Raw genomic sequence first — 27999 nt, 5'->3', positions numbered from 1 at the left:
CCCCCGCGCAAGATGGCGGCGCTGGCGGCGGAGCGGGGCTACGCGCTGTCGTGCGGGCGGCTCGGCCGCGGCACCCGCGTCTCCGTCTTCCACGTCAAGCTCACCGAGTCGGCCCTGCGCGCCTTCGAGGCCTACCAGGGGAGGAAGGTGGGTCGGCGGCCGGGGGGACGGCGAGGGGCAGGGGGAGGGGAGGGGAGGGGAGGGGAGGGGGGAGATGGGGCAGCCAACCCCCCCCTTCCTCCTCCTCCTCATCGTAAAAAGCCCCCCTCCGTTTATAAGAAGAGTCTCCCCCCCCCATAAGTAGAGTAGGGGGAGGGGCAGCGAGCCCCCCCATACATAGTGGGGGGAAGGAGCCCCCCCTCATAAGCAGAGTAGGGGGAAAGCCCCCCCCATTTATGAACAGGGGGAAGGGAGGCGAAAAGCCCCCCCCTTATAAACAGAGGAGGCAGGAAAGGGAAGAGTCTCCCCCCATAAGCAGAGTAGGGGGAGAAGAGTAGTGACCCCCCCATAAATAGTGGGGGGAAGGAGCCCCCCTCATAAGCAGAGTAGGGGGAAAGCCCCCCTATTTATGAACAGGGGGAAGGGAGGCGAAAAGCCCCCCCCCTTATAAACAGGGGGGCAGAAAAGGGAAGAGTCTCCCCTCCATAAGCAGAGTAGGGGGAGAAGAGTAGTGACCCCCCCATAAATAGTGGGATGGGGAAGGGAAGGAGCCCCCCCCCCCATAAACACAGTGGAGGTGGAGAAGAGACCCTCCCTTCATATACAGTGGGGGAAGAAGAGGAGAGGAAGACTCAACCCCCAGTTTGTGGTGTGTGGGAGGGGGGTGTCCCCAAAAGGAGGGACCCCTCCCCTTTCTCATCAATATGGGGAAGGAGGAGGGAAATGGGACCCCACACACACAATCCCCCAGGAACTGGAGGGTTCTTCCACTGCCCAAAATCACACCAGAAGAGTGGTCTGGATGAAGAGAGACCCCCCCCTCTCATAAATATAAGGGGAGGGGGAGACAGCTTGATGGGCGCATAATGAAAAGAGGGGGGTCCATCTCTTTCCCCCCCTTCTGGGAGATTTCACCTCTTCCACCACCACCCCCTCCAAAGATAACCTGCATAAAATTAGATCCCCCCTTCCAATAAATATAGGGTTTTGGGGGGCCAAGGGACGCCCCCTCTCCTCAACAGGCTACATTTTGGGGAGTTCCCTCCCAGGAAGCCGCCTCCTCTCCATGGGTCACTTGTTGAGCTCCCCCCTCCAAAGTGGACTAGAAAGAGGGGGAGGGCTATAAAAAAAAACCCATACCTGTCCCTGTCTGGAGCACTTGGACTACAGCTCCTGGCAGCCCCGGCCGGCTAGATCAACAATCCGGCATGATGGGACTTATGGTCCGAAGCCCATCTGGAGGCCAAGGCTGGTGAAGGAGGAGGGTTGAGGGTCATGTTGAGGAAAAGGTGTGAGGGGCTGGATTTGAGGTGTGTCGAGGTACAGCCCCCCAAGTCTTGGAAAAGCCCCCCCTGCAAAGTAGGCCAGAAAACAGGGGAGGGTTTTTGAGGAAATGCCACCCTCCCCGTTGAACTTTGAACCAGCACCCCTTCCAAAACGTGCCCTTTTTGCATATAAATACTGTTTTGGACTGGCCTTCTTCAACCTGGCACGGTCCAAGGTGTGTTGGGCTACAACGCCTATCATCCCCAGGCTGCTGGCTGGGGATGATAGGCGTTGTAGCCCAACACACCTGGACCATGCCAGGTTGGAGAAGAGCAGTTAGACTTTAACCAGAAAAGGTAATCTTTAGGTATGGTTGTGGTGGGGGGGCCCTCTTTCTTTGCGAGGGGGGGAGCAGAAGAATGCCAGGTTTCCCCCATAGATCCTCAAAACATGCATCCTTCCCTACGAGTAAGCCTAGAGCCTCCCTTTTCTTTTCCATGACTTTATTTGGGGCTGGAAAGAGGGGAGCCCCACACAGCAGAGGGTCCGGGGTGAAGGAGGAAAAATAAAATAAAGCTTTGGGTCTGTGTTTCTGCAAGCACAAATTTATTTTTAATGCATTGCTTGCCCCCGGGGCAGAAAGGCAGGACGTGAATTATAATAATACGGAACAATACGTGAACCCTGTAGAGGATGCCCCCACCTCCCTGGTGGGGGGAAAACGGGGGGAGCGCGGAAGCTGTATTGTGAGATCTGGGGGTGCTCTTAAGTCTTGGAAAATGTCTTGAAAAATGAGGGGTCCGGCAGAATGGCTGACGAATGCCCCCTTGTTGGTTGGGGGCTGGCGGTATGAGGGGGTCCCGTCCCTATGCTGTGGCTTGGAGCACGTCCCCCTCGGCCCCTGTATTTGCAGGGTGGACGTCTCTTCGTTCAGACCGAGAGGCATTCACGAAGAAGACTGTACCAGGCCTCTGTGTCACACAGTCGTCTTCCTCAGGCTTCAAGCCAGGGCATACTCCGACGCCCAGCTCTCACCACATCTGCGGGTTTTTGCTTTTCTTCTTCTTCTTCTTCAATCTTAAGATGGAGAGAGGAAGTTGGCACTTGACGTCAGCCGTGGAAACGTCTCTCCCACCCACCCTTCTCTCTCTCTCTCTCTCTCAAACCGGAGAGTCCTGTCTAACTCAGAAGCTTGCATCCTGCGGCTGCCGCAAACGCGCCGCCACTATGATGTGGCGGGTTGCCGCTGCAGAGATTGTTTTCCACACTTTGGGGCAGGGAGGGGGGCGGTGTTTCGCTTTTCTCACTGCCCCTATCCCCTCCTGCCCAATTTTTTTAAAAAAACTGGTGCTTACCGGCTTGCTTTCTCATCTTCCGAGACTGTTGTGTTTGGCTAAGAATGAACTTTAAAATGAACTTTAAAACGGAAGGAGGATTTGTCCTTTTTTTTGTTGAGTCTGAGCAAAGCCATCACCCGTTTTTCCGCAGGTCTCCTCCACCTTCTGCCATGCTGAGCGATGTCTGGTGATGGACATCCCAGTTTGGGTGTTGCCAAATTCTGGGCTTCCGAGGGGTGTTTTAAGCCAGGTGGCTACCAAAGGAAACCAAAACTCTTTGTTTTGCTGCTAAATTGTGTAATCTCTCTTCCCACCCCTAACTCTCCGTCCAAGATAGGTGGACAATAGCTCAGAGGCCCACCTGTTTACCGTGACTTCGCAACCTCGGCCTCCGGTGAGGGCGATCCGGGGCTGTGTCATGGCTCTATTTTTAACGCGGGGTGTCGGTTACCCGGTGGGCCTCAGCCGAGGCGGCGAGAGGAGGGGTTTGTGCTAATTGCAATCGTGGGGCATTGATCGACTTCGCACGGGTTCGTTACGGACCTGGCTCGCTAATGAGTGTTTATCAGTTGCGGGAAAAGGCGTAGAGGCTGGTGGAAAATGCGTGGACACGGTGGTGTTTGAGCACGCAGCCGTACTCAGTCCTTGGGGTGGGGTGGGGGGGGGCTTCCTAACGAAGGCAGGAGTCGGCGCGGCATTACGACAGCGCTGTTCCGTGGGTCGTGATCCCAAAATATTGGGTAGTGCAAATGGGAATGCTTCCTGGGAAAGATGGCCGTTGCAATCCAAACCACCCTCGTCTGGGGATGGCTGGCCTACAGACTATCAATGCCTCTCTGGCGTTGCAGAAAAAGAAGGTGCCGTCCCTTCTCCTGAGTAGACCCTGCCTCTATCCGGTGGAAGGCCCTTTCAGCCTTCGCCGTTCAGAGTGGCGTTGATGCCCTGCAGGTTTCAGGAAAGGAAGTTGCCCGTGTACATCGGAATGTGTGAACGCAGCCCGGTTTGTGCAGATACAAGGGAGGCTGGATTGCAGGTTCCCACCGTTGAGCCAAAGCAAGGTTGTTGGCACACTACGCGTGGATCTACCCTGTGGGTCGTGGGGAAAGCGTTTTATTTGTCCTTGGAGTCCAGATCCGTGTCTCCGTTTGGTCATGAAGCCTTCTAGACTCTCCTTCACATGAGAAGGTGTTGGGGAGAGGCAGAAAGTTCAGGGAAGAGTGTCTGAAATAATTATCCATTACTTCTGAAAAAGCTGTTGCCAAAAGCTTTTTATCCACCACTTTTGTCTGTTTCTAGGTTTCTCTCTCCCCCCTCCCCCCACCTCTCTCTATTTCAGCTTTCCCCAACCTGACGCCCTCCAGACGTTCTGTACTGCAACGCCTGTTATTCCCAGCCAAAGTGGCTACGGAGTCATGACATCTCTAGGAGAGACACTTATAAATGTAACTTTGGATCATCCGAGATTAAACTCTCCGTAACACCAGCTTAAATATAAACGACACGGCAGAAAACATGGCAAATAACGCTGAATGTGCGTGTCGCAAACTGGCGTCCTTCAGCGGGACCCACAGTGCCCATGGACAGGTCGATTGGAGTGTTTGCCTGGCTCTCTTCTCCCAGTTTATTTTTATTCCCTGGAATAAGGTTGGAGCGACAGGAGACATCTTAAGGGGCTAGAGAGGGCAGTACAGAGGTCTTTTGCCCGTACTGGGTTTGCGTGCGTCTCTGAGCATCATCAGTTCACCTTCTGTCAAATGGGCGTCGGGCCAGAAAAATGTGGGTCCGAAAGAGCGGCGTTGCGTTTTTGGAGCTCATGCCGAGATTTTGGGGGTCACTTGTTTCTCTTTTAACCTCACTGCTTTGCCTTCTGGGGAAATGGGCGTTTTGCGAGTGGCGGTATGAATTCCAAATATGCCCACCGGCCCAGAAAGTTTGGGATAACAGCATTTCTAGCACAGCGGCCCATGGGCCTGAAGGGGAGGCCGCACGGCGCCGTAGTACAGGTGCCCTCCAAATCCCAGAGGAGTAAGCTCAGTGCGCGGCGAACGATTGCATCCGTGGAGTGAAAAGGTTGGGTAGCCAGGCCCAAGCGCCGTGGAAGTTTGATGCAGCAGGCCGGGGCCTGGTATGCATCTCTGCACCTTGAGGGTGGCGCCTGCAAATGTGAAATGTCCTTTTGTCCAGCCCCACCCTATACTTAAACCTTCTCCGACGAGTCCCTGCCGTGCCTCCTGTTGCAATCCTCCCGGGAGAAAGGCATTCCGCCACACTTGCAGGCAGCTGGGCGGTTTTATCCCTGCTCTCTCAGTGAGGTGCCTCTCTGCCTTTCGCTCACTCACCGCTGTCGCAACCGAAGCCCGGTGGCGTAGCCACAGCGGTTGTGACATCCCGCAGGGAAGTGGCAGGGTGTGTGTATGTGGGTCTTGATGCACAGGAGCGAGGTGATTAGAAAACCTAGTTCCTAAGTGAGGATCCAGAGCTTAGTGGGGAGCGCACAGAGAACCGAGGCTCAATTCCCTGCACTTCCACTTAAAAGCGATGGGTTGGTAAAGGCCCTTTGTCTGAGAGTCACAGCCAGGGTGACTAATGGTCAGAATAAGCCAACTTTCCCAATTCCACTCCCTGATGCTATCGCTCCAGGGTAGGTTGAGCCCACCTTTCAACCCAGGTGCTCTCTGTCTGCCACACCACACCTATCACCTCTTCTTTTTAGGCAAGGATCATAGCTCAGCGGCTGAGCCTCCCCACATGCCCTGCAACAGCTCCCAGGTTCAGTCAGCAAGAGCTCCAGGCAGGGTTGGACAAGGCCCTAAGCCATGCCAAGATCCACCATTAAAAAAAAAAGTGTATTACAAATGAAAGGGTGCCTCCCGGCGTTAGTAGATGCTTGCAGTTAAATAGCGTTAAATAACCTCCTCTGAAGATGTGTATAAAAAGACTAATAAAGTAAGTGCATTTGAACTTCTTTTAAACTAGCTCTAGTTTGCACTTCCGGCTTCCGATCCTAAATGCTGCGTCGCCACGCTTTCTCTCCGTATAGAGCAACTCTGCTGTAATTCACATCAGACGTTCCGACATAGTTAAGCCGAAGCGATTTCATCTTCGTTGTCTTACGTTTGAGTTATCTCCCGCTTATTTAGAGGCCCCTCGTAATATGAGGCCCGAAGCAACGGCTTCCTTGGCTTGTTCCTGGATCCGGAACAGGACAGGTGAGGGGTGGATAGAGGATACTGGGCTGGACCAGGGGTGCCCAACCTCTTCCACTCTGTGGGCCAAATGCCATTTCAGAGGAGCTCTTGGGGGCCACCTTCCAGTGGCAAAAGGGGGCGTCGCCAAAACGCCAGCCGATTTTAGCTTAAAAGTTCTTACTGCAGGACAGGCTTTTCAGCACAAAAGCTGAGAATCCACCAGTCAATTGGTGATTGGGATACAGGGGAAGTGGGCATGACCTTTTATACTTTGAATGTTTTTAATTTTTGAGCTCCGGCTATTGGGTGGTATAGAAATGTAATAAATAAATAAATAATAAAACACCGCCCAGGCTAGGTGGGCCACGGAATAAGACAGCACCCTATATCCCTGTGGCTGCTGAATATTTGGGGAGAAGGGTTGCACTCGGTGACCCTCTCCTGCTTCTTCCTAGTTTCTGGCTTTGCAAACCAGTGTCCCTAACCCTTCCCCCCAAGTTATGCGTCTTCCAAAAAATATCTGGAGATATGCTTCCTCCCTCCCCGTACGCACTTGGTAGTTATTTGTGACTCACGGACAGCTGAGAAATGACACGACTCATCTCTGAGTTTGCAGAGCCAACCGGCTCGCCGGTTCTGAGTCGCTGCTGCTGGGTGCTCGAACCCAAACCTTTGCCCGAGAGCGCAGTGAGCCTGGAACTCGCCAGTCCAAAACCTCTGCCCGGCCTGCACTTCAGGGCAGGCTTTGATTAGTATGTGCCTATCCTGCGCTGTAACATTGAACGACCATGCAAGGCTGTTGGAGAAATCGCTACAATGCGTGTCTGGGGGTCTTATATCACCTTAATCGCAGGGATGTAGATTTGTCCTCCAGACCTGCTTAATGCCCTCTGGGTTTCCCAAGGAGGCCTCATGACCTCTCCCCGCGACCTTCCCCTTCCATTTGGGTAATTTGTCCAACCTTTGTGTAGTTTTCCCCCCATTCTGGAAAGTCAAAACGCCTCTCCTGCATTGGAATTCTTTTGTATTTTGCTTTCGGCACCTTCTGGGAGCTTCTGCAAAACTGAATCCAGGCCTTGTCGTCCCCCGGCTTGGCAGGCTGACAGATTTACAAAGGTGGAATATTTGCGGACGTATTTATGAACGATTATTTATTTACTCACTGTATTTTTATCCCGCCTTTCAGGCCATTCTTGGCTCACATCAATAAAAAGAGAGAGAGAGAGGCCCAGTCCTCAGGGTTACAAAGAGACACACGGTTTGGGACCTCTTGCAGAGGTGCAAGACCAGGTTTTGAAAGCTGGAACAAAGTGGTGTGGGCATTTAAATGCAACTTGGGGCCAGGTTCATTTGCACTCATTGCAGCAGGCAGTCCGTGAAAGCAAAAAGAAGAAGTATAACTTTTAAAGTGCCACAAAATGGCCTTGTAACGCTGTCACGGCAACCCAGGTTTTTTTAAACTCTGGGTTGTCTCTCCTCTGACATGCCAGAGTTCCTGTTTTTCACACAACGCTAAATAACCCAGGGATGGAGTGATCCCTGGGTTGTTTAGCCGCTCGCACGTCCTCCCGTGAGCACAGGTTTTTTAAAATAAAAAGCGCCGCGTTGTTGTAACGTCCGACGAAAACCGTTCAATATGACTTTGGGCATTTGAAGGAAATCCATCTATTAAAATGCCGAGCGGCGTCAAAAAGGGATCAGGGGTCAGTCCTGTCTTTGAAGAACGTCTTTGAGTCTGTTGGGCGCTTGTGTGGAATCAAGCGTTCCTGTGATCGCTTTCGGAATCTGCCGGTTTCTCTCCTCGGGTGTTCGGAGACGCGGGGAAAAGGCCGCCTGTAATTTATGTCTGAACGGAGTGCAGTTGCCATGGGGATTCGACAGCAGATCAGAAGGTTATTATGCAATCTCTGTCTTTCCCTGCATGTTGTAGTAATAGTTGACTTTTTTGCAGGGGGGTGGCCGGGAGGAGACGTAATCGGATGAAGGAGTTTGGGGCCGTGGATAATGTGGTAGAAAGGGTCTTGATGAGATTTGAAAAGCAACCTTCTCCAATCTGATACCCTCCAGACCCATCTGACTATAACTCTCATCCTGTCTTTCCAGTTTTTTTGGGGGGTGGGGGGGGTGGGCAGAATGTTGCTTTAATAAGATTTATTTATAACATTTCTATAAACCCCTCCGCCTCTGGACAGTTCACAAAACAAAGCTTAAAACCAGAAGATACAATCGTAAGTAAAAACCGAAAAGAAAAAGGCGTCGGTTTAAAGCAGAATAGAACTAAAAGCAGTTCTTCAAACCCTTAATGACTCTTCAGGGATTGTTTACGCGGTTCTTGTTTACATGACTGGTCAGTTCCGTGGCACTGCAGGACGACGGATCCGTTTCGGGCGCCCTGTTAGAGGCGTTGAAAGGGGGTGTTTCTGTGTCAGTTGAGGCCTCTGCAGGGCCACGCAGCCGTTCCCGAGTCTCCTGGTGTGACTCTGATGTCAAGTGGGAAACCGAGAGGAGGGACAGACGTCAGCGAGGCCCGGCCTGTGCCAGCGACTCCACGGGAGCGGAAGCCCTCTTGGCTGAGCGGCGTCCGAAAGAGGAAACACCGGGACGTTCTGTGCCGCTCCAGAGATGCCCCGGGGGGCGGAGGGGGGGTCCTGGTTCCTCTCTATTCGGCCCTGGTTAGGCCTCATCTAGAGTATTGCGTCCAGTTCTGGGCTCCACAATTCAAGAAGGATGCAGACAAGCTGGAGCGTGTTCAGAAGAGGGCAACCAGGATGATCAGGGGTCTGGAAACAAAGCCCTATGAAGAGAGACTGAAAGAACTGGGCATGTTTAGCCTGGAGAAGAGAAGATTGAGGGGAGACATGAGAGCACTCTTCAAAGACTTGAAAGGTTGTCCCACAGAGGAGAGCCAGGATCTCTTCTCGATCCTCCCAGAGTGCAGGACACGGAATAACGGGCTCAAGTTAAAGGAAGCCCGATTCCAGCTGGACATCCGGAAAAACATCCTGACTGTTAGAGCAGTACGACGGTGGAATCAGCTACCTAGGGAGGTTGTGGGCTCTCCCACACTAGAGGCCTTCAAGAGGCAGCTGGACAACCCCTCTGTCAGGGATGCTTTAGGGTGGATTCGTGCGTTGAGCAGGGGGTTGGACTGGATGGCCTTGTAGGCCCCTTCCAATTCTGCTATTCTATGATTCTATGAACTAGCGGCCATGATCGGAGGCCGTCCTTGCTGGTTTGGGCACCGTTTCGGCCAGGTCTCGATGGGTGCTTTTGCTTATTTTCTTTTTTCTCTGAACCCCCCACAAATCCTCGCCAGCATACGCAGGAAGCCCAATTAGAACACAGGAGCGTCTCTTCCCAATTTCAGGTTGTTATAGTGGTTTCTGGTATGGAGCCGTTCTGTCCCGCTTGGGTCAGCAAAGGTGCGCTTCCTTTCCATGGCTATTCAGCCTCCTCCATGGCCTTGTTCTCCTTGAGGTGCCCTGCTTCTGCTGGGCTAGTGGCGCTCGTGGCAAGTTGCCACCATCCCCTGCACGCGTGAGATTTCCTGCACGCGGGGGGAAGAACATTCACAGCCCCCCTTTTCTTTGCGCACGGAGCCGATTCCGTCATCCGTCAACGGCAGTCTTGAAATGACGTCGCCCAGGCGCGCTCTGCCCGCCTCAGCGGCAACGAGTCGCGTGTCTTGGCTAGCAATCCCTTCATGCGTGCTTCCATGCAGGGCACAGACGCCTGCCCCCGCGTGTGGCGCACATAAGGACTAGCGACTTGTCCTTCTGTTTTTAACACACGTAATATTTATGACTAGTTCTGAAAGGTAGATTTCCAGGGCAAATTGAGCCCCTGAAGCTTGTGCGTACCTGGATCTTTTGCGTGCAACTAAAGAGAGAGGAATTGGCGAAGCTTTGAGTGGACAGCGAGCTCTCTCTGTGTGTGTGAACGGTCTCTGTGTTTTTTCTTCCTTTCTTTCTCGGAATCCGCTTTTCAGCGGCGCGCTGCAACCCAATATGTAACCCTGCAATAACAAGCCCGTTTGTGGCAGCGCGGCCAGAGAGCTGGGCTGCAATAACAAAACAGGGAGCGAAAAATAAGTCCAGCGAGGAAGTGGGTTTTGGTTTTCAAGCTCCTGGAGATGTTTTTTCCCCGTAAACGGGAAGCCCGGAGGTTGTACGGCGGGGTGGGTGGGAGAGGAACACTGCAGCATTTGCAAGGCGGAAAGGGCCCTTCCCTGCCTGCGTTTTAACACTGAGGTGCACCAGGAATTCAGCGCCGCTGAAGTGTTGGACTACAACTCCCACCTTGGGAAGGATGGGAGTTGTAGCCCAAGATGTTTCGAAGCCGTCCCCCCCACCCCGGTTGGGGCAGGTTGGTTTTTATCGGATCCGTTTCAGAGCTGCGTGCATCCACGCTCGGCTTTTGCGTGACATGCACCTGTAAACGGGGGGGGGGGGGGAAACGGCTTTCCTTTGGGGATATTCCTAGGCCCTGTCCTCAGTCCTTACTTCGGAGGACAGTGCAAAGAAATCGCCGAAGCGTCTCAGCCGCTTCTCCTCCTCTTCGCGTGCAGCGGGAAGCTCTGAGACCCGGCTAATTATCGGCAGCACGGTCGGCGCCACCTGAAAAGCGCCAGGGTGCCTATTAAGCAGGCAGCGTTCGCCCTGCCACCCGACCCCACGCCTGTCCTCCTTTGGGTCCTTCCTTCAGCACGCCCCGCGAAGCCTCTTGGTTGTTTTGAAACTCCTCTCTCTCTCTCTCTCTCTCTCTCTCTCTCTCTCCGCCCCCCCCCCCCCCAAAGAAGCGAAACGTTCATTAGAGCGCAGAGGGAGAAGTTGCGTCTTGCACAGTTTCCTTCATCGTTCCTGCAGCACGTTGGGGAAGCATGCATGGGGGGGGGGTGTATGTGGAGAGAGAGAGAGAGAGAGAAAGAGAGAGAAATGGGGGCCCGGATCCGTCACTGCCCTGCAATCCTGCTCCTTAAGTCGCTAGTCCTCAGGAAGCGCAAAGAGGTCTTGGCAGCACCTCGGAGACGAAGGGGTTTATTCCTTCTGGCGCACGCGGGCCCCGAAGCGGGCAGCGCCCCCCAGGCCCTTTGTTGTGTGGAAACGGTCCCCGAATGTTGGATTAGCCTGGGGGCACGGAACGAGCTGTAATAATTCTGTCCCACCACCATGGGAGACGTCTGCTTTCACAGCCATCTTTCCCAATCTAGCACCCTTCAGGTGTGTTGGATTGCGACTCCCAGAATCCCCCAGCCAGCTTTGCTGGCTGGGGGATTCTGGGAGTCACAGTCCAACATACCTGGAGTAATAATTTGCCTGGATGTGGAACCTTGGGTATTTCAGCAGCTTTAAAGATGCTGCCAGCTGTTCCAGCAGTATCATCAGCCGAGGGAGAAGAACTTTCAGCAATGGGCTAACATGATCTGTATTAGCCGTGGGGAGAGAAGCGAGGCAAGGGTCCCTTCTGCCCTCTCTTCAGCCTCCTTCACGGAGACGCATCCGTCCCGGGGGGCCAGGGGGAGTTATGGAAACCCTACAAAGACAGCTGTACCTTCAACTCTGCACCGTGCCGCACTAACGCGGAGAGATAAATTTGGAACTTGATGTCATGAGTCTCTGTTGAACCCACCGGCTTCTGTCTGTCGCCGCTGCACGGCATCGTCCCCGAGGGGGACCCGGGGAGAGCGGTTCCTAACGAACTGAGGGACTCTGGGCCCTGGATTCCCTCAACAACAGAGGGTTAGGTCCGCTCTTTCCTCGTCCGCGCAGCGCGCTTGCTGAGAGTTTACCGATCCGTCTGCAAAAGTGCTTGAACTGCCAGCCCTTAAATCAGGCTTTCCCTCCAGATGTCTTGGCGTGCAACGCCCCTCCTTCCCAGGCTGCTGCAGGCCGAGACATCTGGAAGGCTACAGGTTGGGGAACCCGGTGGACTACCCATGGAGAGAAGCGGGGGAGCCAGCTTGCGGACTTCGGTAAACATTTCCACCTAATCGCCTGGAGACTGCCCTCGCTCGCCAGAGGCGAGCCTGCAGTGAAGGCATGTGCCGGATGGACGTATCCTCAGACCTGGGCCTTCTTGCTTCCTTTCGCCCACCTTGGTTCGCTTTCAGTTTTGAGGAGATATATATATTTTTTAAAAAGAAGGGTTTGGAATACAGGCGCTTCAGGAAAAAAACAACTTGTGTTAGAAACCAAAAGCTGGAATTATATGGGTGCTTTTTCTTTTGTTTCCCCACTCTCTCTGGTTGGAAGCCAGGGACTTTTCAGCTGCAAAAGGAGAAGTTGCCAAGGAAAAAGAGTTCAACGTGGGCTTTTGCATGGGGTCAGGATGAGCTGGGGAGATGCCGGGATCCTTGGAGGCAGGACAAGGTGGTCAGAGGAGGGGTTAAACACCAGGGAGCCCCCCTCTTGGGAAAAATTAATCTCTCTCTCACACACACACACACACACACACACCCCGTTGTGATTTTGCACCACGCAGGAGTTGCAAGTATCAGCTCTTTCCAGCTGTTGCAAACAGTTGCCCTCCATCCCCGCGGGCCGCGGCGGAGGGGCGAACCAGCCCGTCCTGATTGCAGAGAGCTCTGCTCAAATCTCAGTCCTCAGTGACTAGCAACAACCTGAATCGGCGAACGTTTCCAGTTAAGGAGGCCGAGGGCTAGCCGTGTGCACGCAGCGCGTGGGGAATCTCAGAGGAGGAGGGGCTGGTGAATGCCGTCTCCAAGGGGCAGCAGTGGGTCCTTGAACGGAAGAGCGCCCCCCCCAGCCTGACGGCCCTCCACGTATGTCAGACTACAACTCCTATCATCCCCTCAGCCTGCAGGTGAAACTAAATCCTGTAGCCCACGCCAGACGGCAGGTCTCTTCCCAGTTTCCTTTCTTGCCTCTCAAGGCCACTGCTTGAGCCCAAAGGGAGTAATATCAATGTCGGTGTGTGGGTCCGCTTCACGCCTGTGACCCGGCTAAGTGTTTGTTTCTCTTCTCCTCGCCCCACAGGACTCCGTGGCGCTGAAGCCGTCGATTCAGTTTCAAGGAAGCCAAGGGGTGAGTCGGAAGGGCGGCGCTCGGACGCCTCGCTTCGCTTCGCGGGGCGGTTTTCTTAAAAACGACGAGGGAGCGTGAAGCCGACGGCCGCAGATCCGTCTGAGTCCCCCTTAGGGTGGTGGAACTGCACGTTACAAGGGGATCACAAAGCCCCCAACCTGGTGTATTCCCTGGCCACACAGTGGTGTTAGCTGAGGGGTGGCGGGGTGGGGTTTACTGAGGAGATGCTGGGTTCAAGCATCAAGCATGGATACATCAGAACATCAGAAGGGCCCTGAGGGTGGATCAGACCGAGGGACCATCTAGTCCAGCGCTCCGTTCGCACAGTGGCCCACCAGCCCTTGGCCAGGGACCCACAAAGCAGGACATGGGGCAACAGCACTCTCCCACCCATGTTCCATGGAGCACACAGGCTGACTGCCTCGGATACTGGAGGTAGCACAGAGCCATCAGGGCTAGTAGCCACGGATCGCCTTCTCCTCCTCCAGGAAGGTATCCGACCCCCTTTGAAAGCCATCCAAATGGGTGGCCATCGCCACATCTTGTGGCAGTGAATTCCATAGTCTAACTCTGCTCCCCGCGGGGAGACCAAAGCTGTTTCCGTTCCGCGCCAGACCAAAAGCTCAGTTAAAACCGGTTTAGAAAATGCAGAGTTTCCCAGAGGGTGTCATCGAGGGAGCTTTTGCCACATCGACTATTGCCCGGGTGCAGAATTTGAATTCCCCCGTGTCCCTCACCAAAGCGAAGCGCACGCCGTTCGAAGCTGGTGTGAAGCTGCCTCCTGCCAGGTTTCCAAACCTCCCAAGACAAGACTCCCCCAACCTGGTCCCCTCCAGATACATTGGACCTCTGGCTGGGAATGATGGGGCCTGTAGTCCCAATGCAACTGGAGAGCACAGGGTTGGGGACAGTCTAGTTTACACCAGGATTGGGGTTGGCTTGAAACCATATGAAGCAGCTCTTGGAGCCTCCATGCTGCTTCTGGGATGATGCCACCTTCTTGTCCTTACAACGATCAGTAAAGCTGGCCAGATCCCTATTTCGTAGACGGGAGTCAAGAAAAGGCCTGAGCTGTGGCCAACTTCGGCGTGAGACCAGCAAGATGGTTTTTGGGGAGGCCAGGACGGACCTCAGAACGAGCCGTTTCTCACTTCTAACTTTTCAGAACACCTTTTTTAGTTCAGATTTGAATTCCCGGCAGAAGATCAAAACTGCCGTTCTATTCTCGGGGCCTGCTCGGTCGAAACCAGGCATTTTCTCATTTCTGTATTGTTTCGAGCAATCGCTCGTCAGAGAGCGAACACCGCAGCTGCAGCCGTTCTATTTTTAAGGGCAGGTGGCAGCCGGAGCGATAAACAGCAGCAGCAGCAGCAGCATCTGCCCGCCCTCAGAGAGCGCTCGCCGCCTCTGCGGAGCGGGCCAGGGTCCCTCAAGCGTCTGCCATAAATAATCATTCCCGGGAACTGCTGCTGAGATCCGCTGCGCTATCAAAACACGCCCGGCCTCGTAACGTTCATGTTAACGAGGGACTGGCGGTCCTTGCATGGCGTCATCCTTTCCTCCTGCCTCGCTCTGTGGGCTTTCAAAGAAATTCTACAAAAGGACCGAAAGTGCCAGGCTGAGGTTGGGGGAATCCGTCAGCAACCGCCGCTCTCTTCCCAGGTGGCCGTGGCTGTTCGTAGGCCCTGTATGGAGTCGAGGGTTTTGATGGGTGCCTCCCTGCGTGTAGAAAAACCGGCTTCTCGGCGTTTTCCCTGAGAGGCTACCTTTCTACATGCGGGGAGTCTTGGTGCGAGTGTTCTTTTCATAGCGGAGCGTTTAAATGGCTGGTGGGAACAATGCAAAGGGCTTTACTCTGTGACAGCCCCAGAATTCCTTACCCCAAGAGGTCTAACCATTTCCCATTTGGTCTTCGTTGCCAGTTAAAACATCTTCCTCCTTTAGCTTGCTTTTTGCTTGACTCCTTCCCTTTTCTCATCTCCCCCTTGTATTTTTGATTTACTTTGCTGTCATCTACCGGATGATTATGACTTGGGTTTAATTTTGTTTTTTCTGGATTTCTTCTTTTAAAAAAAAACATTGCGAGCTGCTTTGAATATTCCTTGTTAGAGGAGGGAAAGGCAATTTAAACTGTTTTAACTTTAAAACAGTTAAAATATGAAAAGTGGTAAAAACAAAACAGAATCATGGAACAACAAAAACAACGTTAAAACCAGCAACGATCACAGCGGTGGCAGCCCTATTAAGCGAAGGCCACGGTAAAATAATATGTTTTCAAGGCCTTCTTAAAAACCCGGGGCCACTGCAGACAAGGCCCTAGAGAGACAATTGTTCCGGCCTGGAATAGGTCGTATGCCTCTTCGAAGGGGGCACGCGCACCCAGCATCTCAACAAGGGGGTCTGCCTCGGGAGGTGCCGGGCTTCCCCTTCACTGCATCGTTTGATTCACCCTCTAAACCTGGTACAAGAATCGGCGACGGTTTCTTTAGGCCTGTCCTGCTTGCCTTTCTCACCGCTTCTGGGGTTTAACTTCGCCGCTTCCTTTTCTCGCCAGCACATCTCGATCCCCAAGCCGGACTGCCCGACGGGAGCCAGGACGTTCTCGTTTTATCTCTCCCATATCGGCAAAGACAGCCCCCAGGGGAGTTTTGACTGCCTCCAGCAGTATGTGTCCAGGTGAGTGGCGCTTCTCCGCTCCGAAGCGGAAGGTTCGCGGCGGCGGCTTCCTGATGTGGAAATGCCCAGGGATTTTAACAGTTCGACATTTTACAGCCCAGTCCTGTGTGTGTCTATTCAGAAGTAAACCCCACTCAAATGGCGCTTCGCCACCTGTTAGCGTGTGTAAGATCTAACCGTTTATTTTTAAACTGAATTGACCGTTGCGTTTTGGTCTGAAGAGTTGCTCTTTTAGTTCGTCTCCTAACTTGTTTCTGGGTTTTGTATTGGGGTTGTTTGTCTGCGTGTTTAATGTTGTGTACACCGTCCTCGTGGATGAAAGGTGGTCCCGAAACACTAAAAATAAATGAGTCCATACCAACGTGCGAGGTGCGGTGCAAACCAAACTCGGCAAATGGTTTATTAGAGTTTGCCTCGGTTCGGATTCTGAAATGCTGCAAGACGTTCAAGTCAAGACTTGTAAGTCAGCTTATCTAAGGCAGAAAGCCCATATTATTATTATTATAGCACCATCAATGAACCCGTTGTAAAGTTTTGCTCCTGTCGAGAAGCAGCTTAGGTCGTATAGATGAGTTCTGTAAACCCGGCTGGGCCTAGCTCGAACCTGAGCGAATTTCAGGAAGTGATTGTTTGGTAGCAAAATCATTTGACTCTGCTAAAGAGAGAAGTTTAACGGAAAACGTTGTGGTTGGTGCACTTTCCCCCCCCCTTTTTTTTTTAAGATAACGCTACCAACCGCAGGACGCGAAGGCCGCCTGCGTAAGGAGAAGCCAGGGGGGAAGTTTTGACTTCCTTTGGAATTAACAAAGATGTCAGCAAAGTGTTATTAAACGAGAGGCGCTTAGATAAAGCCGAACTGAGCCCAGGGTGTCACGTTTTGCCTTCATTCAAGTTTTCTAGGGTGTTTTCCAACCCCCCCCCCCCAATACAAAAGATCTTTTAAAATAAGACAGATCCGTCACTGGGGAATAGAGTCAGCGAACTCCATTCTTTTTTTCTCTTTCTGTATTAAGTAGGAACAGTGTCTGTTCCCGTTACGTTTTCCTAATAAACCGTTATCTGCGTGAGTGTGGGGAACACGGCCTCTTCTAGGCTGTGCCAAATTTTAGTAGTCAGGAGAGGAAACCTGTCATTACTTTAGACAGATCGTTTGAGGAGGGATCGCCAGCAAATTTGATTTCCTTACACCAAGTTAGAATCCTAGAATCCTAGAATAGCAGAGTTGGAAGAGGCCTATAAGGCCATCGAGCCCAACCCCCTGCTCAATGCAGGAATCCACCCTAAAGCCTCCCTGACAGAGGGTTGTCCAGCTGCCTCTAGTGTGGGAGAGCCCACCACCTCCCTAGGTCACTGGTTCCCTTGTCGTACTGCTCTAACAGTCAGGAAGTTTTTCCTGATGTCCAGCCGGAATCTGGCTTCCTGCCACTTGAGCCTGTTGATAAATTCTCTGCACTGTCGTCCTGTGCTTTTTTTGTTCTTGATTTTTTGAGACGCTGGGCTTTGGTTCTCCCCCCGTTTCCCAAAGCAGAGGAGACCAGGTCACCGGTCTTAAACCCTGCGCTTCCCTCCCCCGCAGCAACGGACACATTCAGCTGGACTGCCTCGGCAGCATTCAGGACAAGATCACCGTCTGTGCCACTGACGAATCCTACCAGAAAGCGAAGCAGAGCATGGCCCTGGTGGAGGAGGAGAGCCGCAGCCGGGGGGCGATCGTCATCAAGCCGGGAGGCCGTTACGTGGGTAAGCGACGCGTCGCCCTTTCCGTCCTCCCAGTTCTGAGCTCGGCAGCTCCCTGATAACAACGGACAGCCGGGCATCTTAAGGATTAGTGGCGAAGGCGCTCCGTGGGTTGTCCAGCGATCTGGGCCACTCCCGTGGGGACTGAAACGCAGCCAGGGGAGCCAGCCCATAATATTCTCCAAAGGACACCTCTGAGCCTGCTCCGATGCCTCTGTCTAAAATGACTTCTCATGCCCCCCAAAGAGACCCCTGGCGTCGGCTACCGCCTCCCCGCAACTCCTCGTAGAACCTGAGTCCACAATCAGCTGCGGGTGACTGAGTTTATCCCTGACTCATCCCTTTTTCTTTTTTTTTTTACTTTTTCGTCAGCCAGGCGCTTCGGGAAGGAAGCGTCTTTGCTTCCTGCGTTCTGGGAAGCCCGCCCGTGCTCGTTGGGGCGACCCTAACCACTCAACGGCTGGGGGAGGTTGTCCTCTTCCTTGCCTCCCGTCCCGGCAGGGAGCTCCTTGAGATGAAAGTTCAGTGCGAGGGGGCAGAGCGGCCTCTCCGCTTCTGACGCGTCTCGCTTCGCTGGGGACGCTTCGAGCCCTGATGGCGATGTGCAGCCTCCAGTGTGCGTGTCAGTGAGCCTGTGTGCACCAGCTGCTGGGGAACATGGGCTGGAGGGTGCTGTTGCATTCATTTCCTGCTTTGTTGGCCCCTGTGGGAACAGAGTGCTGAACTAGACGGACCCTCGGTCTGATCCACCCTCAGGGCGCTTCTGATGTTCTTATACCTGGGGATTTTGCTGCGCTCCCTTTGCGAAAATGTGTGCCTCCAAAGATCTAAACTTGCCTTCCCAAGTGTGGTCTCCTCCACATGTTCTGGACCTCAGCTCCCATCAGCCAGTGGGCAGGAACCCTGGCGCTAGCCGCCCAAACCATCTGGAAGGCACCAGGTTGACTTAACCTCTGTGCTAACCCCAAAAGCAAGCTTTCAGATCTAGCAAGAGCTTGATACATTTTTGACAGAAAAAGGAAGGAAGAGCAGAAGGAACCGGAAAGCCTCTTCGTGTCAGAGAACAATCAGCACAGATCTTGCCCCATATCTGATTTTCGACCGCATCCACAACGGTCCCTTCGCCTGGAGCCCCTTGGCTACTCCAGAATCTGTCATAACGAAAGAACTCGGGGCTCCAGCCCTGCCGGGATGCCTGTCAACCTCTGAACTCAGAGTGGGAGGGGCACAGAGGCAATTTTGCTAGATGGGCTTTTTCTTTTCTTTTCGCCCGTCTAGCTGGGGCGCTGCGGATCCTGGATCCAAGGTCAGAGCAGTGTCTTCGCCCTGGATCCAGGCACCCGAACCTGTGACGCTATGGGATTGCTCTCCTCATGGGAAATCACAGGGGTGGGGTGAACCAGGGGGAAATCCCCCCCCCCCCGGGAGCCGGAGTTCGAAAGCAGACTAGCGGACATTGGAGGGAGGATGTGGAGGAGAAGCTAAACTCCAAAAGAGCAACTCCCTCAAGGGGGCAGGAAGGGAAAGACCCCACCCCCCGGGGTAACATGAACTGGAAGGTACTCCTTTTTAAGGCCTCGGTTTAGGAGAGGGAATCCTCCCCCCCGCCCCCCCAAGAACGTGGGACACCTTCAGGCACCTGTACGGAGCGCAGAACTGGGTCTGTTCGTTGTTTTGCCGGCCTTGCGCAGAGGATTCTCAGCTGGTTTTGCCTTCAGATGGATGCTGTTGTTGATCAGGCTTCCGTTTCCTCTCTCGCCCTCCCGCCCTCTGCCGTAGGCAAGACGGTCAAAGTGCGCAAGCCTGCCCCGGGGGTTTCCGACGCCGTCCCCTCGCGGATCCGCCCGACGCCCGTCAACCTCGCCAGCGCCATGAAGAAGAGCCACAGCGCCGTCTCCCAGCGGCCGTTCCGGGACCGGGTGTTGCACCTGCTGGCCCTCAAGCCCTACAAGAAGCCGGAACTGCTCCTGCGGTTGCAGAAGGACGGCCTGTCGCCGCAGGATAAGGACGCTCTGGACGGGCTCCTGCAGCAGGTGAGATGCGCCCCGAGGAAGCGCGGGCGCGTGCTGCACCCCGGGCCAACGCGGGCCGTGGTTCTGCGGGCAAGAGGGGAAGGACCTTCACGGAGGATTCTTCGTGGCCGTGAGCTGCGATATCGGCAGCCTTGCCCCAGGTTGGGGGAATCCGTGAAGGCTCCATGGGCTTGAAGACCCCCAGTCCCCAGTCTCGACAGAGCCTCCGTAGGCAGAGGCAGTCTATAGCCGAATGCTTCCCACCGTTGCCTCCGTGCTTTATCGTCCGTCTTGCTGGCCACGGCTGGAAACAGGATACCGGGTTCGGGGGGACCTAATGAGGGATTTTGAAATGCTGGTGGGGCCAGGATAAATCAGGGAGATGCTGTACACCCACCCACACACACCGCTCTTGTTGTTCCGGTTCCTAAAACGTTGGCGTCATTTAAGGGAGAAGAACGGCTTTCACAGCCTGGGGAAGGTTTTGCTCCACATCCATGAGGGCTAGAACATTTCCAGAGGCCCAGGCAGCGCCTTTTCTTGGAGGCCTGGGATCAGGCCTGGGAGGGGGAGGCCTTGGCGCCCAGAAGCCCGGCGGGTGTCTGGGGCTCTTGCAGCCCCCTGTGAAACGAATTGCTGCCCCAGCGCTGGCCAGGGGCTGCGGGGATGCCCGGCCTCTCTCGAACGTCCTGCCCGGAATGCGTAAAATCACCTCCCCTCTCTCCTCCTGCCATCCGCAGGTCGCAAACATGAACGCCAAAGACAGCACGTGCACCCTGAAAGATTACCTTTACAAAGAGGTGCAGAAGGATTGGCCCGGCTACTCAGAAGGAGACCAGCAGCTGCTGAAGAGGACCCTTTTCCGGTAGTAGCTACAGCATCTCTCTCTCTCTCTCTCTCAGGATTGGGGCCAGTCAATTGGTGCACGTGAAAAGCACGCTCCGTGCTTGCATAGTTGGTATCTTTTGAGTCCCGGCTTCCGACTCGCTTCGCTCATCCACAAGGCGCTGTGCCGTCATTGTTTTTGTGAGGAGGGGAGAACTGTGTGGGATGGGGCGGGCCGAGGAAGGGCGATCTCCAGATATTTTGGCCTTCCGACTCCCAGAATCCCTTGCCAGCATGGACTGCTGGGAATTGGAGGCCCCAAACATCCAGAAATCCACTTTCTGCTCCAAGATTCGCAGCTTCCGTTCGTTTATTTATTTCCTTTTTAAGTTTCTAGTCCCTCAGTATTTGCGACGGTTAGGCTTGTAGCTCGGGGGGCAATACCTGCTTGAAATCCCAAGGAGCCAGGGGGGCGATAAGATGAGATTCCAGTGGTGGCAGGGCGGGGGGAGAATTGGCATCAGACAGACAGCTTTTTCCCATGGGTCAATGAAACGGTGTGCGGGGGGGAGAATTCTGCTTTCCTGGCTGCTGGATATGGATTACCTGGGCAAAAAGGCTGGTTATTATTGCCTGGTTCTACTTAGAGATCTCGGGGCTTGCGTTGCCTTGGGTCTGTTTGCCCAGTAAGCCTGTCTCCTTCCCAGCGTCTATATTTAGGCTACTGCTCACCCAGACGCCTCCTCCCCCTCCTCTGAATGCAACTCCCCCACGGCACGATTTTGTGCAGGCCGTCCGTAGTTTGTAATTTTCCATTCCGTTCCAGCGTCCGGGCTCTTTTGCACATTCCTGGCCTTCTTGGTTTGCCAAAGAAAACTCTTGGCATTTCTGGCTCCCAAGCTGGGAGGTGGGGTTGTGGGGCGGAGAAGGGAAGAGTAAAAGCGCGTTCTTGTTTGCCGTCACCGAAGAACAACAGCCCTGCAGTGGAAGCGCAAAGACGTGACAAATGTGGGGAGTTGAGAGACAGCTTGACGGCCCTACCTCCCCTAAATAAAAGCCGTTAACGTCCACCTTGTTTAAAAGCCGTTAGCAGCACCGGTTTCTTCTTTCTTTCTTTCTTTCTTTCTTTCTTTCTTTCTTTCTTTATTACATTTCTATACCGCCCAATAGCCGAAGTTCTCTGGGCGGTTTTCCCGGCTGTCGGCTGTCAGCTGGCCGGTCCGTTCTCCCTCCCGTCTTCCTCCTTCCTTGAGTCACCTGACATCGCAGCGTCACGAAGCCTGTTCGGAGCCAGGGCAATGCCTTCCCGCCTTCGCTCTGAATGGGCTGACGCGCTTGCTTCTGTTTAGAGCCCCTTCTCTCCAACCCACCCACCCAAAACAGCCATGGCATTTTGACTCGTCATCTGTAGTAGAATCCAGTACTACGGAGCAATGCTTTGTGTACCTCTCTGAGCACCGTCTAAACTCTGTCCCTGCAGGAAACTCTGCCCCCCACAAAACGCCAGCGGCCCCCCCGAGAACCCTGCTCTCAGCCCGCCGAGAGACAACACCAACGCATCGTCCTCCCCTCCCCAGGTAGGTGGCAAGCCGTTGGGGCCCGTGCAGAGAGCCGCTTCCCGGGGAGCCGTGGCAGGCGGGTGGCGCGAGGCCGGTCCACGTGTCTCATCCCAGGCGGGCCCGGGATGTCAAGGATAAAAATCCACTTTGGTTGTAAGGCAACTCTCGTTTTATTGAGCGCACTACAGCTGTATGGAGCGAGAGTCCCACAGAACTTCCTAGCCGGCAGTGTGAAAAGCAGGTGCATTTAAACACAATAGCAACTTAACCAATCAGCAGTTGGCAAACTTCTAAAGCAAAACAAAGACAGAGCGAAGAAAACTGCGTTGTTCCTTATCAATAGATCGCCCATGACTTTTCTAAGAAGCAAAACAAAGACAGACCCAAGAAAACGTCTTCGTTGTACCTGATCAACAGGGACCCCGTAACTCTTCTGGTGATGCCAGATCGACCCGGGTGGTCAGTCCTTTTTATCAAGCGAGCTTATTTGTCTTATGCGCTATCCAAAGGTCTTGGCAGTTAGAAATGCCAATTCAGCAGGTTTTAGCATTACGGCGCGTTCGGGCGCATGCATCGTTCCAATCCAGGAACCCAACGACACCCTGAGCAGGTAGATCAAGGCGTCTGGCCTTGTTCTCCCAAGGAGGAGGCGGTAGAGCAGGTGCACGCAGGCACGCCTTGGCCTTGATGTGGCCGCCCAGATCCGCCCTTCCCCATCTGGGCACCTCGCAGGTGTGTTGGGCTGCAACTCCCCTTGCTGAGGGTGATGGGAATTGCGGTCCAACACAGGGACCGCAATTTTAACGTCTAACGCGGCTTTCCCTTTCTCTTCCCCCACAGAAGCGGCCGCAGCCCCTGGAATTCACGGACCCGCTAGCCAACAAGAAGCCTCGCATCTCTCACTTCGCCCAAAGGACTCAGGCCGTTCTCAACGGCAAGCTCCACCCTGCCAACGGCAAGGAGGCCGCTGCGGCGCCGGCGCCCCCCGCGGATCTGGTCAGCTCGAGCTCCGTCTTGCCCAGCCTGGAGCTGCCGCGGCCTCACGACCCGCTCGCCGACGTCAGCAACGACCTGGGCCACAACGGCAAAGACTTTGAGGCGGCCGAGACGGCCGAGAGGCCGGACTCCGCCCCGGCGAGCAAGCACAATTGCGGGGCGCACTCGAAATCCAGGCGGAAGCTCAAAAAGAGGGAGAGGGAGAGGAAGGAGGAGCAGCAGCAGCCGCCGCCGCCCCGGGAGAAACCGAACTGCGACGAGAGGAGGGACGGCACGAAGACGGGCCCCGCGCAAGACGTTGCAGGTGGGTGCGGCGACGGACGGACGGGTCTGACGGACTTCAGAGCGGCGAGCGGTTCCGCGGGGGAGAGAAACGTGGCTCTTTTGAAAAGCGGGCTTTGGGCCCGTTCAGCCGACACGCTTAAGCCACGATCAGGCCGCTCAGTTTTGCAGCGAACGGTTCTCAAAGCGCTTCGCCCCGCCGTGGCTCAGCGTGTCGTCTGAACAGGGACTTTGTGTCTCGAAAGTGCAGTCTCAGGTTTTTTGGGCCCTTTCCCCCCCCCTCGTTTCTGAAAAGGTTAAGATCGATGGATCGATAAAGCTTTATGGTCTCAACCCGTGGGGTACAACCAGCATAGGGAAAACATTGTAAAACATGGTCAGAAATTTTGCTCCATACTTTTGGGCTGTAGGAGCGAAGTTGCCCAGTGCCAACGGACCACCGTATCTGCTTGCATTTTTATTTTTACTTTTATTTTTCCCCTCCGGTAATCAGCTGTTCCTCAAAACACGTTCCGGGACTGCATGGACTTCTTGCGCTGAACCACTAGGTGGCAGCCAAAGGCAACCCAGATCCCACTTCCTGTCCCACTTCCTGCCCAACGCTCGTTCATTTTCTTTCCTAAACGGGGTGATTGATTGATTTTTACTAGCCTCCTCTAGCAATAAGACATGATCCAAGCAACACCGCCGATCAAGTCCGTGAACGTGAAGCAGCCCGCACGCCCCGGCGTCCAGTCCTTTCTTTAAGCTGAATGCGTCTTTTGCAAATGGTTGAAGTTCAACGCCCTCACCATTCCTCTTATCTTTCCGGTTCCAGGTTTAAACGGGATGTGCAACAGCTCCAGCCTTCCAACGTCCACGTCGGAAATGCCAGACTATTTGCTGTAAGTCTTTGAAGGACCGCGGTTCGCCTTCTTCTCCGCCTCCTCCTCCAGGAATGGATCCTTTTCAAGCCCTCCGAATTGGTGGCCCTCACTACATCTTGTGGAAGCGAGTTCCATAGTTCAACTCTGGCCTGTGTGAAGACGTCCTTCCTTTGATCGGTCCTGAATCTCCCACCCGTCAGCTTCGTGGGATGTGACCCTGTTGGGCTCTAGTATTTTGAGAGGGGGAGAAAAATGCCTCCCCATATCCACCTTCTCCACACCCGGCATCATTTTGTCCACCTCTGTCGTGTCTCCCCTCAGCCTCCTTCTTTCCAAGCTGTACAATCCCAGCTGTTGTCACTTTCCCTCCTAGGGGAGACACTCCAGCCTCTGGGTCATTTTAGCTGCCCTTTTCTGCCCATTTTCCAGCTCTACCATATCCTGCTAGAGGTGCAGTGACCAGAACTGTGCACAGTAGTCCCAAGTGTCATTGTAAATCTGTCTCCTCGTTTAAGCCCACTTCCGTGAGCGTGTGGCCAAGCGCCACGTCTCGTAGCAGCGAATTCAAACCGGTTATTCTTGTGCGAAAAAGAACCTTGCTTTCATTTTGTCCTAACATTATGAGGGGGGGGGAACCCTCCCTCTCTCTCCCTCCCTCCCTCTCTCTCCCTCCCTCTCTCCCTTCCTCCCTCTCTCCTTCCCTCTCCCTCCCTCTCTCCCCCTCTCTCCCTCCCTCTCTCCCCCTCTCTCCCTCCCTCTCTCTCCCTCTCTCTCCCTCTCCCTCCCTCTCTCTCTCTCCCTCCCTCTCTCCCTCTCTCTCCCTCTCCCTCTCTCTCCCTCTCCCTCCCTCTCTCTCCCTCTCTCTCTCCCTCCCTCCCTCTCTCTCTCTCTCTCCCTCTCTCTCTCTCTCTCCCTCCCTCCCTCTCTCTCCCTCCCTCTCTCTCCCTCTCTTTCCACTCTCTGATTATTATCAGGCATGATTTTAAAAACCAGTGGGTCATGTCCAACGTTAGTCCTACTCAGAGGGGACCCATTGAAGCGAATGAGACTCCGGTGAGTCGTGACGACGTTAAGCACCATTTGTTTCACTGGGTCTGCTCTGACTAATTTGGTATACTATTTGGTAGGACATTACATTGACGACGGCTTCTCTCTTATGCCGTTTTCTCTTTTATTTTTCCATCCTTCACGAAAGCCCCCCCAACCCTGTAGCTGTTCCCCATAGGGGTGTTGCTTCAGCCCCCTCCTCATTTGGGTCACCTTTCTCTGCGCCTTTTGCAGCTCCACAGGCCTCCCTTGACGTGGAGGCAATTTGAACGGTCCACGCCGTGCTGGGCTTCCTGCGCTCTATTCCGGCTTTGGGGGCGGGGAGCACAGGTGGTTTGTACCTCTTGAGGATTGTGTCCAGCGCCACACTTCAAGAAGGATCCAGAAAAGCTGGAAGGGGGTTCAGGGGAGGGCAACGAGGATGATCAGGGCTCTGGAAACAAAGCCCTACGAAGAGAGAGTGGAAGAACTAGGCGTATTTAGTCTGGAGAAGAAAGATGGAGGGGAGACATGATAGCACTCTTCAAAGACTTAAAAGGTTGTCCCACAGAGGAGGGCCAGGATCTCTTCTCGATCCTCCCAGAGTGCAGGACACGGAATAACGGGCTCAAGTGACAGGAAGCCCGATTCCGGCTGGACGTCAGGAAAAACTTCCTGACTGTTAGAGCGGTACGACAAGACATCAGGAAAAACGTCCTGACGGTTAGAACAGTCCAACAATGGAATCAATTGCCTAGGGAGGTGGTGGGCTCTCCCACCCTAGAGGCCTTCAAGACAGCCACCTGTCAGGGATGCTTTACGGTGGATTCCTGCATTGAGCAAGGGGTTGGACTCGATGGCCTTAGAGGCCCCTTCCAGTAATTCCATGACTTCAGCTCCCATCTTGGTTACGTTACAAGAGTTCAGGTCGTGTGGCTGTTACTCTGCTTGTTCGTTCGCGCTGCCTTTTCTTCCTGGAAAGCCCAGTATTGGGAAGAAGGCAGGATACGCACGATAATCACGATGATGGTGATGACGCTTTCTCTCTCCAGCAAATACGGCGCCATCGCCTCCTCCGAGCAGCGCCAGAGCTATAAGAACGACTTCAACGCGGAGTACGGGGAGTACCGCGACCTGCACTCCCGCATCGAGCGGATAACGCGGCGTTTCATGCAGCTGGACTCGCAGCTGAAACAGCTTTCGCCGGGCTCGGAGGAGTATAAGGTGGGGTCCGAGGCCGGCTAGTGGCCCTGTTCAGGCCGCTGCATGGCAGGGGGACCAGAGGCAGCCAAACTGCCCCCTCTAGGCTGCAGGCCTTTTCCGGCTGCTCTTTCACCCTTGCAATGAAGCCGCTTCTGGGCGTCACGTTTTAAGGGGGGCCACGGATAACCGAGAGCACGTCCAGAGTGCCCAGGAGGGTGAGGGGCCTGGGAACCATGTCCCCTGGGTTGGAAAAGCTGGGTGTGTTTCGCCTGGAGAAGAGACGTTCGAGTGGAGACGCGCTAGACTGAAACATTTCAGAGCCTTCGCTTGCTGTTACATTCACGCACGCGCCGCCTCCTTCTCTTGCAGACGATTCACGATCACATCTTGCAAGAATACCGGAAAATTAAAAAAGTGAGTTGCTGGGCCTTGTTTTCCCTCTGTGTGTGTGTGTGTGTGTGTGTGTAGCTAGGAAATCCCACTTGGACCAGGGTGCAGGTGAAAACAGGGAGGCAGACCGGCTTTCTCTCACCTGTTGCTCCCTGGATGTATCGGACCGGAACGCCCGACGTGTCCAGACACTTTGGCTGTTTCTGGAGGGCGGGGAGGTCCTAAGACAGTGGTTCTCAACCTGGGCCGCTCCAGATGTGTTGGACTGCATCTCCCAGAATGCCCCAGCCAGCAGAGCTGGCTGGGGCATTCTGGGAGTTGTAGTCCAACACATCTGGAGCGCCCCAGGTTGAGAAAGGCTGTCCTAAGAGGAGCCTCCTGAGTTCAGAGGCAGCGAACCTCAGAAAGCCAGTGGCTGGGGAGCGAACAGTGGAGGCCGTGCTGGCTTTGGGGGGGTCTTGGGTGCAGTCGTCCAGCAACCTCAGGCCCACACCAGGGGACAGACGGCCGAGCTGAGCAAAGGAGCACGTGGCGGCTGCAGAACGGAGCGCATCTTTAAGATGCGGCCTCCACCCCTCGTGCTAAATGAAGTGCGTCGGGACGCAGGCAGTCGGGATTCCTTTGCTCTCAGGAACAGGAAGTTATTGAAATAAGGGTCCAGGTTCCCTGAGAGCACAGGCCTTCTCCCCGGTCCAATGGGATCAGCCGAGGGCAGGCTCCCGGTGGTTCCACATCAACCCATCCTCCGATTGGAGTCCACCGGGGAAGAGCCTTCGGCGTGGTGGCCCCCCTCCTCTGGAACTCCCTGCCTCTGGAACTCAGGCAGGCGCCAACTTTGTTCCAGGAAGCCCTTCCCTTAAGAACCAGCCCTTTTGTTTCTTTTTAAAATGTGTTTTTATTCTGTTTTTATTCCATTTTATTTTGTCCGCCGCTCCGAAATTCTGAAGGGGGAGCGGAATATAAATATTGTAAGTAAATAAATAAAGGTCACTTTCCCCCCCATGTTTGGCTCTGTCAAGTATTTAACAGCAGGTGAGCAGGCAGGCAGCGGACCGCCGTTTCTCTTGTCATACTAAAGCCTTCTTTTCTCTCCCCCCAGACGAACCGCAATTACAGCCAAGAAAAGAACCGCTGCGAATATCTTCACAACAAACTGGCCCACATCAAAAAACTGATAGCCGAATACGACCAGCAGCAGTTCCTGGCCTGGCACTGAGGCCTGGGGAACGTAAACCTGTGAACGCTTTCCAAAGGAAGAGGAGGAGAGGAAGGAAGGTAGAGATGGCTTTGAATAGGCCCGGCTGCGGGCTTCTGGGCCCCGCGGATCCCGTCCCAGTGAGGAGTCCCAGCGTGGCGCTGTGCCCAGCCGGGAGGCGACACGGCCTGGCCCTCTCTGTCTCTCCCCAGATATTAAAAACAATTAAAGAAAGGAAA

At 54.3% G+C, this 27999-nt stretch overlaps 1 protein-coding gene across 2 annotated transcripts; it reads left to right on the top strand.

The window, feature by feature from the left end:
• Positions 1-27999, top strand: ELL (elongation factor for RNA polymerase II). 2 transcript variants are annotated; one of them, XM_063147274.1, is made up of 12 exons: positions 1-147; positions 12946-12993; positions 15548-15669; positions 17246-17409; positions 19186-19439; positions 20159-20283; positions 21724-21820; positions 22646-23102; positions 23898-23964; positions 26025-26196; positions 26545-26589; positions 27665-27999. In XM_063147274.1, exons 1-12 carry the CDS (start codon positions 13-15, stop codon positions 27779-27781), a joined length of 1803 nt encoding a protein of 600 aa, XP_063003344.1. In that variant the 5' UTR covers positions 1-12; the 3' UTR covers positions 27782-27999. The 2 variants fall into 2 exon arrangements, with proteins under 2 accessions (XP_063003344.1, XP_063003343.1); XM_063147273.1 differs by having other exon boundaries at positions 22643-23102.

Source organism: Elgaria multicarinata, chromosome 23 (genome assembly GCF_023053635.1).
Source record: "Elgaria multicarinata webbii isolate HBS135686 ecotype San Diego chromosome 23, rElgMul1.1.pri, whole genome shotgun sequence".
Taxonomy (NCBI): Eukaryota; Metazoa; Chordata; class Lepidosauria; order Squamata; family Anguidae; genus Elgaria; species Elgaria multicarinata.
The sequence above is the reverse complement of the archived record's forward strand: the minus strand, read 5'-3'. Positions and strand labels throughout refer to the sequence as shown.

Excerpts from the sequence above, each read along its gene's own strand:
- ELL (XM_063147273.1), top strand. The coding sequence starts at position 13 with ATGGCGGCGCTGGCGGCGGAGCGGGGCTACGCGCTGTCGTGCGGGCGG. Across the intron at positions 19,440-20,158 it reads TGGACGGGCTCCTGCAGCAG|GTCGCAAACATGAACGCCAA; the intron begins GTGAGATGCGCC and ends TGCCATCCGCAG. Across the intron at positions 23,965-26,024 it reads GAAATGCCAGACTATTTGCT|CAAATACGGCGCCATCGCCT; the intron begins GTAAGTCTTTGA and ends TTCTCTCTCCAG.